Source organism: Procambarus clarkii, chromosome 18 (assembly GCF_040958095.1).
Source record: "Procambarus clarkii isolate CNS0578487 chromosome 18, FALCON_Pclarkii_2.0, whole genome shotgun sequence".
Classification (NCBI taxonomy): Eukaryota; Metazoa; Arthropoda; class Malacostraca; order Decapoda; family Cambaridae; genus Procambarus; species Procambarus clarkii.
The window spans coordinates 4914605-4929293 of NC_091167.1; the positions used below are offsets into that span (position 1 = coordinate 4914605).

The 14689-nt window shown below is 41.9% G+C and overlaps 1 protein-coding gene across 2 annotated transcripts in view; it reads right to left on the minus strand.

The window, feature by feature from the left end:
• LOC123750139 (alpha-2-macroglobulin-like) overlaps positions 1 to 14689 on the minus strand; it is a 434012-nt gene that overhangs the window by 173107 nt on the left and 246216 nt on the right. Inside the window, exons 26-27 of one of the 2 annotated variants that reach the window (XM_069326236.1) lie at positions 9757 to 10158; positions 3136 to 3611 (exon numbers count right to left, since the gene is read on the minus strand). The exons of the other annotated variant lie outside the window; for it this stretch is intronic. Of the exons in view, the coding sequence (XP_069182337.1) occupies positions 3576 to 3611; positions 9757 to 10158 (438 nt within the window). The 3' untranslated portion in view covers positions 3136 to 3575. Of the gene's footprint in view, positions 1 to 3135; positions 3612 to 9756; positions 10159 to 14689 lie in introns of those variants that run through there. 2 annotated transcript variants of the gene reach the window in all.

Here is a 14689-nt window from a genome sequence, read left to right on the forward strand (position 1 = left end):
GAGTCAGGTTTTCCCCCACACCTCATCTGTGTTCCACATGTGTGGTTGTCGTGGTACCTTATCTGTGTTTCACTTGTGTGGTTGTTGTGGTACCTTATCTGTGTTCCACATGTGTGGTTGTCGTGGTACCTTATCTGTGTTTCACTTGTGTGGTTGTCGTGGTACCTTATCTGTGTTCCACATGTGTGGTTGTTGTGGTACCTTATCTTTGTTCCACTTGCGTGGGTGTAGTGGTACCTTATCTGTGTTCCACTAGTGTGGTTGGAATGGTACCTTATCTGTGTTCCACTAGTGTGGTTGTCGTGGTACCTTATCTGTGTTCCACTTGTGTGGGTGTTGTGGTACCTTATCTGTGTTCCACTTGTGTGGTTGTCGTGGTACCTTATCTGTGTTCCACATGTGTGGTTGTTGTGGTACCTTATCTGTGTTCCACTTGTGTGGTTGTTGTGGTACCTTATCTGTGTTCCACATGTGTGGTTGTTGTGGTACCTTATCTGTGTTCCACTTGTGTGGTTGTCGTGGTACCTTATCTGTGTTCCACATGTGTGGTTGTCGTGGTACCTTATCTATGTTCCACTTGTGTGGTTGTCGTGGTACCTTATCTGTGTTCCACATGTGTGGTTGTCGTTATACCTTATCTGTGTTCCACTAGTGTGGTTGTCGTGGTACCTTATCTGTGTTCCACATGTGTGGTTGTTGTGGTACCTTATCTGTGTTCCACTTGTGTGGTTGTCGTGGTACCTTATCTGTGTTCCACATGTGTGGTTGTCGTGGTACCTTATCTGTGTTCCACTTATGTGGTTGTCGTGGTACCTTATCTGTGTTCCGCATGTGTGGTTGTCGTGGTACCTTATCTGTGTTCCACTTGTGTGGTTGTTGTGGTACCTTATCTGTGTTCCACATGTGTGGTTGTCGTGGTACCTTATCTGTGTTCCACATGTGTGGTTGTCGTGGTACCTTATCTGTGTTCCAATGTGTGGTTGCCGTGGTACCTTATCTGTGTTCCACATGTGTGGTTGTCGTGGTACCTTATCTGTGTTCCACTAGTGTGGTTGTTGTGGTACCTTATCTGTGTTCCACTAGTGTGGTTGGAGTAAATTTAGTGCGCAACTATCTAATGTGCCCTGGGAACCGGTGTTTTGTATTAACGTTGTGTATGTATTTTTATTTTGTTTGTGTATTGGTATGGTGTATGTTTGTATCTTGGTATTGGTATGGTGTATGTTTGTATCTTGGTATTGGTATGGTGTATGTTTGTATCTTGGTATTGGTATGGTGTATGTTTGTATCTTGGTATTGGTATGGTGTATGTTTGTATCTTGGTATTGGTATGGTGAATGTTTGTATCTTGGTATTGGTATGGTGTATGTTTGTATCTTGGTATTGGTATGGTGAATGTTTGTATCTTGGTATTGGTATGGTGTATGTTTGTATCTTGGTATTGGTATGGTGAATGTTTGTATCTTGGTATTGGTATGGTGAATGTTTGTATCTTGGTATTGGTATGGTGTATGTTTGTATCTTGGTATTGGTATGGTGTATGTTTGTATCTTGGTTTGGTTCACTGTTTCTCTCACTGTGTCTGGTGGTGTTTGTGTACCGCAATATTCTTTAGTAGCTTTCCTTTTATTGTATTTATTTTATAATTTTATATTATAAAAAATGTTTACTATTCAGAATCACCCCAAAACTTTGTCACAGGTGTTTATTATCTTTTCACATAATGTGTAGGTTGTGTTTGGCCTGTTTTCCGCTATTCTGCATTCCATTATATTTGTTTACATAATGGAATGAGATACATAATCAATTCGACATGTATAGCTACACTCACTCACTTTGTCATGATCATTTTGGAGGTCAATACAGTCTTCTAATTCCCAAACTCCCTTCTCCAATGTTGCATCATCTGCAAACATATAATGTTGTATGCCCTCTAGCAGATATCCATTTATATAGTTAATACACATTACTATTGGTAGTGAACCATATGGTACTCCGCTGGTGACATTTTCCAGTCAGATAACTTTCCTTTAATTACTGATCGCATTTGTCTTTTAAAAGTCTTCTCATCCATTGTGAAACTTACAAATGTGTGCAACTACCCTGAATTACGCTACAAAAGTTGCACTAAAGCATCAGATTTTAAATAGCCATCATGGTTTTGAAACTTCAGATCAATATGGGTAAAATATGACAAATATCTATTTTCACCTATAGTCATATTTCCCATATAAAAAGATGTAATTTAAAACTTCAAATATGTGCAATCACCCTGAATTACAGTAAAAAAAATAATGGTCAGGAGTAATATTTCCAATATGCATCGTATTTTCAAACTGGAGGTCGATTTGGGTAAAATGCAAGACATCTACGTTTTCTATTATTTTCCATTTCTATATAAAAACTCAGCTTCAAACAGTGTCCAATCACCTTCAATTATGCGCAAAAATAGCACTCGGCATAATATTTTAAGTTGATTTACCTGATAGAGACTTTAGGGTCCTGGTAGTACAGTCGGGTTCGTTCCCGACTCACAATCGGGAACTACGAGAATCACCTAATGACTCTGTTCACCTAGCAGTAAGCAGGTACTCAGGAGTTAGTCAGCTTCTTGTGGGGCTTCATCTTGGGAAGGGTCAGTAGTTCGACCCCGGGGCGATGGGGGAGGACCTCGATATAAGCCTATGTAATAAATATACACTGGCTGTCTGTCCCCCGACACAATGGATTATTAACTTAAACTAACTATACAAGGCAATGAACGAATGAGCTCGATATTATACATTGTGGTGACTATATTCTATGAATTAGTTTAATTAGAGACGTTAGTCTTGACCAAAAATCTGTACCTCTTACTCTAAAATTACAACACCTCTTCATCAACTATTTCGACTAAAGTTCCAAGTAGGATTAAGTTCACTGGTACAGATGGAAACACCAGGTTTCTCTCTATAGGTCAGTGACAAAACTACAAATCTCAATATTCTCGATTTTGGCTGCAACAAATATTTAGCCTTATCCCTGCAAAGGGTTAAGACAGCACAGGATCGGAGCAAATGGAAAGACTTGCCGTGGTTGCTAAAAACTAGAGGAGTAATGTACAATAAATGGCATTTCCGGAGAAGGATTATACTATTTTTTGACAAAAACTGTTTAATTGTTCCAGTTGCAAACAATAAGGCACATGTTTACTCTCACTCAGAATACACACAACTGATACTGCTGATATACACACGTGTAAACAGACTTTTCATTAACGATGGAAAATCAAAATGCACAATAACCACAAAGTACACGAGATAATACATATACAAATAACTGACAGATGTCCCTTTTGATTGGTAATAAAATTATAGGCAAACATTATTGCAAGGCAAACAGATAATAACGGAGAGATGATAACTGTAGGATGAAGTCGGATGTGTTCGTTAACATAGTCCACCACTTTTGCAACGTTGGAATCTTCTAGAAATTTATGAATGAATGTCAGTCCTAGCATCAGTTGTTATCCCAGCACAAGCTATTGATCCTAGCATCATTTTAGCATACTAGGAATATTATCAGAAGTGTATGTCCTAGCGGCACTCAGTTGGAGGAGGAAGCGTGTAGCTCTGCAATGAGAGAAGAAAATATATATTAATATTTTCGTTGTGGTAAACTACGACCATATAAATAATAAAGTTGAGTCTCCTGAACCAGTTTCACCTCTTCCACCTATTGCTTCTCACCTTTCACAGCAACGTCTACCATTTTTTACAAACTCCTCACTGCACCAGAGTTTTCAGACAGTATAGCAAATTAGACAATCAGCAAAACAAACTACATACCTTGATAAGGGAAAAACGATGGAAGAAGAGTACGGTAATTTGCCAATGTCAAGATAACTTGCATTAGTATCCAAGAGCATCACCAAATGGCAGCTAAAGTCAGCTTAGTGTTTGTTTCACTTGCGAGTCCGGTTGACTCACATGGCTGGCCCCAAGACGCTCTTTGTAAAGACCATCATTGTTGTCTAACATAGGAGGAGTTAACGTTACTTGGGACATATATTGTCTTTATCTTATGGGGTGGGGGGCAGGTAGCTTCCTTAGTTTTATTCGTCATTACTTTTCACGATTGTGGTTCAGTTAAGAAGAAAGAAGATAGGAGGGATGTAGTTCTCCCTGAATGTATTTCAGATTTATCTTCCCTGACATCAGCTTGTTTCCTGTTTCTGCAGCAGAGCTATCGTCTTATAGTGTGGGCTTCAGTTGCCCCGGTGTCTGAATAATACTTGGTTCCTCAACCCAAACTTGTTGAGGGGAGATTCTAAAGGTCCTTGTGCACACAAATAATTATCAAAGAAGCCGCCAAGCCAGAAGTCAATGTAGCACCGTCTGTGTTGCAAGATTTTCAAACGGAGCATGATATCACTCAAGATGCCAATACGAAAACAGAAGGGGGCCTAAGGTGAATGATATCAAGGTATCGAATTCGCCAAGGATTGTAATCAGAGACAACGACTCCTAGAGAGATTAGGAAAGGAAGACACACGAACAGCCAGAAAATCAGGGCAATCGAGAAGGAGGTTTAAGGCTGGACATGGACAACGCAGTTTGGACGAGAGAGAGCAGGACGTTGTTCCATTAAGTGACCACAAGTTAGGTAGGTGTGCCTTGTGTGCATATTTTGTTTTGTTTTCAGTATATTCGTGCTTCGTCGTGCCCTGTGTAACGATGTATCTTGCTCGTTTATACGATTCCACTTCAGTGGACGATATGGATTCGTGGGATTGATATCAGTGGCACCGTCTACTTTTTCCTCGTTTGTACTTTCTTGAGTTGGCCCACGCTCCCCTTGTGTCCGGTGCGTCTGGACGTTTATTAATGAACCACCCATATAGTTCCCAATGGGATTGGGTGTCTGGTTAACCAAACATTTTTCATAATAAAGTTTTCTATGTTTTGGGATTTTCTGTATCATTTGATTCGTTAATGCAAGCAGAATTAACTCGGTTAATGCTGCTTGCAGCTTACAGGAAAACAAAATTTGTTGTTGTTATTTGTTTATGTTGGCTGAGCCGCTCTCCAGGATGACAGCATCAGACACTTATTGTACTCCATCCAGACACCTCAAGGTTTTGGCTTTTGCAGGTCTTCAATTGTGGCCAACACTGTGGGAGGCGAGCCTCCTCTCTTTTAAGAATCCTGAAGTTTTGGTATACTGACTTGAGTTAAATTCTTAGTTTTACTGTCTGGGGCTGGGAGATTGGCTGGCATCTGTACTTGCCTCTGCCACCGCCTTTGATAAGGGTTATTAAACAACCTTGGCCTCAGACTTCTGCTGTTTCTGACATATTAATGGTGGATCCTTGTGGGGTAAGTGACGGTATTGTAGAAGCCTAGTCCCTTCTTCTGAGTTCGTCCATTGTGTTTGTGAAACGATGGGAGTTCGTTTCCCATCGAATCAAACTTTCCCATCATCAAACCCCATCAAGATGCTTTCCCATTGTTACGACCCTGGGTTCCTCAGTGGAAACCAGAGGTCAAAACTGAGCTAATAAACTGCCTTTTAGTATTGAAAACACATCACGAGGTGCCCTTGTTTGTATCTTCCCTGCCAGACGTAAGACTATTCTTGTTTTTCAAAGAGCATTTAAGACTGAGGTTGGGGTATATTATTAAATAATAACATAGGCACCAACTATGTTTACTAATACTTTCTAATCAATTGTAAAGTAAACCTGAGTTAACTTGGTATAGGGCTGCGGTACGATTAGTTGAGCAGTCTGCCGGCAGCGAGCCAGCTCGGGGAAAGGAGACTGAGAGTCTTTCTTTTTCTGAGCTGGCGTTGGGTGGATAGGATCCTCCTACCCTTCCTCCTCGTTTCCTTATTTCTGTGTCTTGTCCAAGCTAAGTATATACTGTGTACATTATTCATTCTCTGGCATACACGTGTTCTAGGTGTATAGTAGTATACTTTGTGTGTAGTAGGTGTTTTTAAAGTTTATATTACTAGTTATTCTAAAGGGGGTCCCAGTGGAACCACGTGGTCTCCCTACCCTAAGCTGACTCTAGCTTCAAGTGTTTCCATAGTAGAACTTTACCCTAGCTTGTGTTCAGTGTAAACCTTGTATCCTGTCTATGTGGACCAAGGCTTTTAACGTAAGATAGTGTGGTAAAGTAATTATTATTATTGTTATTGGTGTGAGTGTATATGGGGGGTTGTTAAGGGGTTAATAAATAAGTAAGTAGTAACGGAGTATCCCTTCTTCCTGTGTGGGAGTGCTAGGATCAACCTCTAGTCTGACATGGTCTAGTAGCAAGTTATTATTACTGTGGATAGTTTATTTTGGGGGCCGGGCCTTTTAGTTCTCCCATATTTGATAACTCTGAATGCTACCTACTGCCCCTACACCCATGTTATAATAGATCCCCCATAGTACAGACACTCCTTTATTTAACACCCATCAACCCCCCCCCCCAACTTTTGTTGGGGGATCAAGGTTTTTATAAAGGGCCTTTGTACCCATCCTTCCTCCCTTATGTGTGGAGGAGGGGGGTTAGGGTTTCAATAGAGGACATCTCTACTCCTCCTCTTTCCCTTTGTGGGGGTGAAACTCCATAAATTGTTTTATTTACGATATTCACTGAAACAATTAGAGTCAGTTCAGGAATTGTGTGGCGACGGTCTGTTGGTCCTTGAGAATAACAGTCACACTTTTTAATGCGCTAATGTTTACATGTTGAGTATAGGTCAGGTTGTGTCAGGTGACCTTGTCCTCGACTATATATACTGATACCTGCAGACAGTGTTGTGATCTTTCCCTAATACAAGCCGCTGTCTAGCTGTGATAGTTAAGAAAAAAACATCCACCTTGTGCTTTCGGTGTTTCGCGCGCCTAAGCGGTAAGACCGAAAAGTGTATACTCTTTTGACTGTCCTGACACTAATTGTAGGCGTACGTATTTAAATTTGGTATCACTGTGTTCGCAATAGAATTGTCTATAAGAACATACCTATAAAATGCCGCCAAAGCATAAGGCATATCAACACCAAATAAACTATTCAGATAGATCACTTGCCGAGAGGGCCAAACAGCTCTCTTAACAGCTCTCTCTCTCCAAACATGTTTCCACTCTCTTAATGGTTGTGAAGCCCAGAGTTGTGCTACAGCGTTAATTTTGGTATCACTGAAATTGCAATAAAATTATCTACACGGACATATCCATATAAATATAGATTTAATGTCGTAGCTCACCCATAACAGTGTGGGAAGTGGCCGAAGTGTTCCCCTTCGGCGGCATATCGGCGAAACCCGCTTTGAAAAGTGAATATTCAATTCACTGTCCTGACATTATTTTTCGATGTATGTATTTCATTTTTGTTCCAATGTGTTTGCAATAGAATGTTCTAGACGAGCATAAGTATAAAAGGTCACATAAGGATGCGTTCGACCGGCAACATATATAAAAACTACGTCGATTAAACTCGTCGTGACAATAATACAATTGTTTTACCACGATGATTCATTGCCATGCCGTTCTCTTTAATAAGCTGGTCGGCTATTAGAGAAAACGTAAATTTCATGGCAAACATTTGTAAACTATCCCCAAGTTGATCGGATAATAAATGGAATTTATACAAATATTTTTTCTCGTGAGCGCGGCACGCCAGCGTAGTCAGGAGGAAAATTGGTGACGACGCTGTTGTCACCAAAGCGCGAAAGTGTTAGCGGTGGATCCTTGTGGGGGTAAGTGACGGTATTGTAGAAGCCTAGTCCCTTCTTCTGAATTCGTCCACTGTGTTTACTAGTTGTGTTTTTACGGGGGTTGAGCTCTGCTCTTTCGGCCCGCCTCTCAACTGTCAGTCAACTGTTTACTAACTACTATTTATTTATTTATTTATTTATTTTTTCCCCACACCACACACACACACCCCCCAGGAAGCAGCCCGTGACAGCTGACTAACTCCTAGGTACCTATTTACTGCTAGGTAACAGGGGCATTCAGGGTGAGAGAAACTTTGCCCATTTGTTTCTGCCTCGTGCGGGAATCGAACCCGCGCCACAGAATTACAAATCCTGCGTGCTATCCACCAGGCTACGAGGCCTAAGCTAAGCGTTTCACAAACTGTGTTTGTGAAACGATGGGAGTTCGTTTCCCATCGAATCAAACTTTCCCATCATCAAACCCCATCAAGATGGTTTCCCAGCAACCCCCCCACCCAACTTTTGTTGGGGGGGGGGGGGTTGGGGATCCCCCAACTTTTGTTGGGGGATCAAGGTTTTTATAAAGGGCCTTTGTACCCATCCTTCCTCCCTTATGTGTGGAGGAGGGGTGCTAGGGGTTTCAATAGAGGACATCTCTACTCCTCCTCTTTCCCTTTGTGGGGGTGAAACACCATAAATTGTTTTATTTACGATATTCACTGAAACAATTAGAGTCAGTTCAGGAATTGTGTGGCGACCGTCTGTCGGTCCTTGAGAATAACAGTCACACTTTTTAATGCGCTAATGTTTACATGTTGGGTATAGGTCAGGTTGTGTCAGGTGACCTTGTCCTCGACTATACTGATACCTGCAGACAGTGTTGTGATCTTTCCCTCATACAAGCCGCTGTCTAGGTGTGATAGTAAGATATTTAGAGCTGTGTGCTGTACACTTTCGAGCTGTGGGTTGAAGACGCTATTACAGTGTTGACTGCTCGTTATCTGTTGCATATTGCTAGTCCTCGCCTTGTCTGTGGAGCTGGGATACCTTTATCAGCTGTTCTTCCCCCCAAGCTCTGTGGTCCCGGCCTCTCACCCCTCACTGGCCAGCCTAGTTCATCTTTGTGCTTCTTTATTATTCTCTCTTGCAGTTCAAAGTTGGTTTTCGTCACTAAGTCTGCCGGAAACGCTTTGCGTAATAGTGGCTTTAGGCATTGTATGTACTAGCTCTATTTATAAATCCATCAACTTTTGTATCTCACCCTGTATGTATGTACTTTACCTGAATAAATATTTGTATTTGTAAGGCATTGTTGGGTATTTGCTCCGGAAAGCTACCGAAGACCAGCCCAGAAATCAAACATTTAAAGTCATGAAATTCGCTTGTTTGGGCGGCCTCGTTTGCTCCCTGTTCCTGTAGTTGTTCCCTGTGTTGTTCGGGGCTGCTTTAAGGCGGCTCGTAGTATGTTGGCATTCGGCAACCTACTTCTTCCCTTCTTTCCTGTTCTCTCTCATAATGACACCCAATTTGTCTTCGTTCACAAGTACTTCCTGGGCAGTATTTACCGATTATGAGGTTGCTCTAGGATCCCTATCGCCACTATAAGCTCATTAGATTATTTTCCTGTGTCCGGGTGGGTGGGAACACGTCTAGAGGTGTGACGGGTCAGTAGTGCCGGGGCCTGGCAAGCTATTTAGGCCGGCCAAAAAGGGCCATTTCGTTGCATTCAACCCATAATTATACATAAGCTCTAAGAGATTTGTAAGTACAATTTCGGTCTGGCTATAACGTAGGAGTCCTATGAAAGAACACATAAATAGTTCAAAAGCTACAGAGCAAAATCAATTTGTACTGAAACTGGAAACTATTCCAGTAATAAAAATGTGATGCAATACATTTTAAATACGACAAATTTAATTATTAAAAAAATTATATTCTATCGGAAAGTCAATTCATTTAATTTCATTTTTTTATATTTAAGTTTTAAATATTTAGCAGAATAAACAATAGCATTTTGTTGTTGATGAAAGATGAGGAAGGAAAGACAACCCGGAACGATGGACTGACCTTTGAGATCTGGAACTCTGGCTGATAGTAGTCATAGAGACGCACTGTGCCGGGCTTGACCTCCTCCACCTCTATGTCTCTTATTACACGGAAGTTTGCACAAGTGTCTTTAGCAGTTAATTCTTCAATATAGAAAGCTATCTTGCTGCCATCTACATCATATCGCTTTATATTTTTATCCTTTTTAAGAAGTTCCTTCAGATCATCTTTCTCTGGGATGTAACCGGAAATGAGATTGACCTCAATGACGGCCATATTGGACTTGCCGTCCGGGAGGCGGTAGGAGGCGCACACAGTGATGCGCTTGGTCACGCACTTCTCATCCGGCACGGTGTTTGTGTTGACGGTCATGTCGAAGGCGTCACTCGCCTCGGCCTCAGGAATGTTGTACCGCAGAACAGCCTGAAACAAATTGTTAATGCAATAATTATCAGAATGCAATAAGCCTGCATGTCAATTGTTACAATATCGCAGCTCATTACTTGGCTTGCCTTTGGCCTCATACTCGCCAACTTCCACCATGAGAAGCTGGCAGTCAATACCACCTTTATGAACATGAGAACAAGAATTAAGGACGCTGCAGAAGGACTATTGCCTTACTCGTGGCAGCTCCTGTTTATATCCACCCAACCTCATCTATCTATGTCTATCCTACGCTTGAAACCATCAAGGGATCCCACGTTTATTATGTAACCTCGTAATTTGTTCCACAAATCAACAACTCTGTTTTCAAACTAGTATTTACCCAGGTCTTTTATAAATTTAAACCCATTCAATTTATATCCACTATTTCGTGTTCTATTTTGCGTTGATATATTTAATAGCTTATTACAATCCTCCTTGTTATGCCCATTCATTTCTGTCACTCTTAACTCTTCACTTTTCTACCGAATGTAAACTAAATTTTTCAACCTTTCTTAATATGGAATGTTTCTAGTTTGTGGGATAAACTTAGTTACCCTTCGCTGAACTCGTTCTAGTGAATTGATGTTAATCCTAAAGTATGATGACCAAAACTGTACTGCATAAATCATACATTCATATACAAATTTTTTGGCTTTAAATTTCTACTAATCATGACCCTCCCCCCAAGATATTCTTTGTAATTAACTGCTTAAAATAAACAAGACAAGAGTGAAAGTAATTTAACTAAACATGGTCTGTTCTTAGTGAAACTACATTGTGTTTCATTTATTAATCCATGTCTTTAAAGACAAACAAATGAATTTTGTGACTATCAGTTCAAGCAATGTACCTACAATGAATATTAAGCTAATTGGACAATGATCTCTTGCAATGTCCATTGCAAGAAATCTATTTCCATTCTTGAATATGAGAACTACATAAGCAACCCTCCCCGGCTCCTGAACTCTGCTAGACTCTAACCATTTGTTCAATAACAAGATAGGGGCTCTGCAAGCTCTTTTACAAGCTCTGGCAAACACTATTGTGGCCCTGGGGACTTTAATATCTTCAATGTTTGTTTATTAATTTGCTCATTGATTACCACTTAACCAGTTAATTTGTACAAAATTACTAATTGTACTAGCAAGATGTTAACAACAATTACACACCCGCTGTGAATTTGAGCTGCCGCTAGAAGAAAAGGGAAGGGAATTATCAGGAGAAAGCACCAAGCCATTACGACTATATAGCACTGGGAAGGGGTCAGGATAAGGATTTGGGATGGGACGGGGGGGGGGTGAGGAATGGTGCCCAACCAATTGGATAGTCGGGGATTGAACGCCGACCTGCATGAAGCGAGATAACGAGATATTTGTATATAAATGAAGCGAGTTCTCTGGAACGATTCCTGCTGAACCGTTCCAGCAGAACGGTTCGTAAACGGTTCCTGCTATAAAACAGGAGAGGTAAATGATTTTAAGTTAAACATTAAGTAATGATTTACACAAGAAAACGATCAAAGCTGTAGGATAAAGAGGAAGAAATATTGCATAGAAGGAGAGGGATTAAAGTAAGGTCATTCTAATATCCCGTAGGAAGCCCGCAGTTCACTCGAAAAGTAAGTCAACGGAGGGAGCGCCGGTGAAGGAAGGAAGGGAATTTTGGTTGTGGGTGATTCCCAGGTGAGGTATTTGGGTAGAACATTTTGTGCCCGGGATGGAGGGAACAAGTTATGGTTCAAGTTGCGTGTGCGTAAGTTATGGTTACGCACACGCAACCAAAGACATATGCACACCCATATGACAGCAGCGTACTCTACACTGGCAAAAGTTATAACATCATTCAGAAAACTAAGCGAGAAGGCTTTTAGGACACTTTACACTGCCTACGTTATCTTGAGGTTATCTTGAGATGATTTCAGGGCTTAGTGTCCCCGCGGCCCGGTCCTCGACCAGGCCTCCACCCCCAGGAAGCAGCCCGTAGCAGCTGTCTAACACCCAGGTACCTATTCACTGCTAGGTAACAGGGGGGTATCAGGGTGAAAGAAACATTTTGCCCATTTGTCGAAGCCGGAACCTCAGGACTACGAATCCGAAGCGCTGTCCACCCAGCTGTCAGGCGCCCCATTGGTACGTGAGACCAATCTTAGAGTATGCTGTGCCATCATGGAGTCCCCACCTGAAGAAACACGTAAGGAAACTGGAAAAGATTCAGAAGTTTGCGACGAGGCACGTCCCAGCGTTAAGAGGAATGGGGTATGAAGAGCGCCTGAAGGAACTGAGCCTTACGACACTAGAAAAATGAAGGGAGAAGGGAGATATGATAGGAACGTAGAAAATACTTAGGGAAATTGACAAAGTGGAAATAGATGAAATGTTCACACGTAATAGTTACAGAACGAGGGGACATGGGTGGAAGCTGGAAAATCAGATAAGTCACAGAGATGTTAGGAAGTATTCTTTTAGCATGAGAGTAATGGAAAAATGGAATGCACTTAAGGAGCAGGTTGTGGAAGCAAACTGTATTCATAATTTTAAAACTAGGTATGATAGGGAAATGGGACAGAAGTCATTGCTGTAAACAACCGATGGCTAGAAAGGTGGGATCCAAGAGTCAATACTCGATCCTGCAGGCACAAATAGGTGAGCACAAATAGGTGAGTACAATAGGTGAGTATAAATAGGTGAGTACACACATGCACACACAGTCAAAGACATACGCACACCCAATCACAGACATATACACACACGGCCACATACACTTCAACCCAGGTAAATGTAAGGTAATGAAACTAGGGGGAGGAAATAGGAGGCCAGACACATGATACAGAATGGGAGATGAAGTCCTTCATGAAACGGACAGAAAGATCTAGGAGTTGATATCACATCAAACCTGTCTCCTGAAGCCCACATCAAAAGAATAACATCGGCAGCGTATGCGAGGCTGGCTAACATCAGAACTGCCTTCAGAAACTTGTGTAAGGACTCTATCAGAACCTTGTATACTACATATGTAACACCAATCCTGGAGTATGCGGCCCCAGCATGAAGCACGTACCTTGGATGAAACTGGAAAAAGTTCAGAGGTATGTCACTAGACTAATCCGAGAACTAAGAAGCATGAGTTACGAGGAAAGGCTGAGGGAACTGCACCTCACGTCGCTGGAAGACAGAAGAGCTCGGGGAGACATGATCACCATATACAAGATTCTAAGGGGAATTGACAGGGTAGACAGAGATAGATTATTTAACGTGGGATGGTACACACACAAGGGGACACAGGTGGAAGCTGAGTACCCAAATGAGCCACAGAGACATTAGAAAGAACTTTTTCAGAGTCAGAGTAGTTAATAAATAAAATGCATTAGGCAGTGATGTGGTGGAGGCTGACTCCATACACAGTTTCAAATGTAGATATGATAGAGCCCAGTAGGCTCAGGAATTTGTACACCAGTTGACTGACAGTTGAGAGGCGGGACCGAAGACCCAAAGCTCAACCCCCGTAAGCACAACTAGGTGAGTACATCTATCACGGGGGCCTGATAGCTGAGTAGACAGCGCTCTGGACTCGTAATTCTATGGCCCGGGTTCGATCCCCAGTGATGGCAGAAACAAATGGCAAAGTTTCTTTCACCCTGATTCCCCTGTTACCTAGCAGTAAATAGGTACCTGGGAGTTAGACAGCTGCTACGGACTGCTTCCTGTGTGTGTGTGTGTGTGTGTGTGTGTGTGTGTGTGTGTGTGTGTGTGTGTGTGTGTGTGTGTGTGTGTGTGTGTGTATGTGTGTGTGTGTGTGTGTGTGTACTCACCTAGTTTTACTCACCTAGTTGTGCTTGCGAGTGTTGAGCTCTGGCTCTTCTGGTCCCACTTCTCAACTGTCAATCAACAAGTGTACAGGTTCCTGAGCCTATTGGGCTCTATCATATCTACACTTGAAACTGTGTATGGAGTCAGCCTCCACCACATCGCTTCCTTATGCATTCCATTTGTCAACCACTCTGACACTAAAAAAGTTCTTTCTAATATCTCTGTGGCTCATTTGGGCACTCAGTTTCCACCTGTGTCCCCTAGTGCATGTGCCCCTTGTGTTAAACAGCCTGTCTATATCAACCCTGTCGATTTCCTTGAGAATCTTGAATGTGGTGATCATGTCCCCCCCTAACTCTTCTGTCTTCCAACGAAGTGAGGTTTAATTCCCGTAGTCTCTCCTCGTAGCTCATACCTCTCAGCTCGGGTACTAGTCTGGTGGCTAACCTTTGAACCTTTTCCAGTTTAGTCTTATGCTTGACTAGATATGGACCCCATGCTGGAGTCGCATACTCCAGGGTTGGTCTGACATATGTGGTATATAATGTTCTGAAAGATTCCTTACACAGGTTTCTAAAGGCCGTTCTTATGTTAGCCAATCTGGCATATGCTGCTAATATTATCCTCTTGATATGAGCTTCAGGGGACAGGTCTGGCGTGATATCAACCCCCAGGTCTTTCTCTCTCTCTCTGACTCTTGGAGTATTTCATCTCCCAAATGG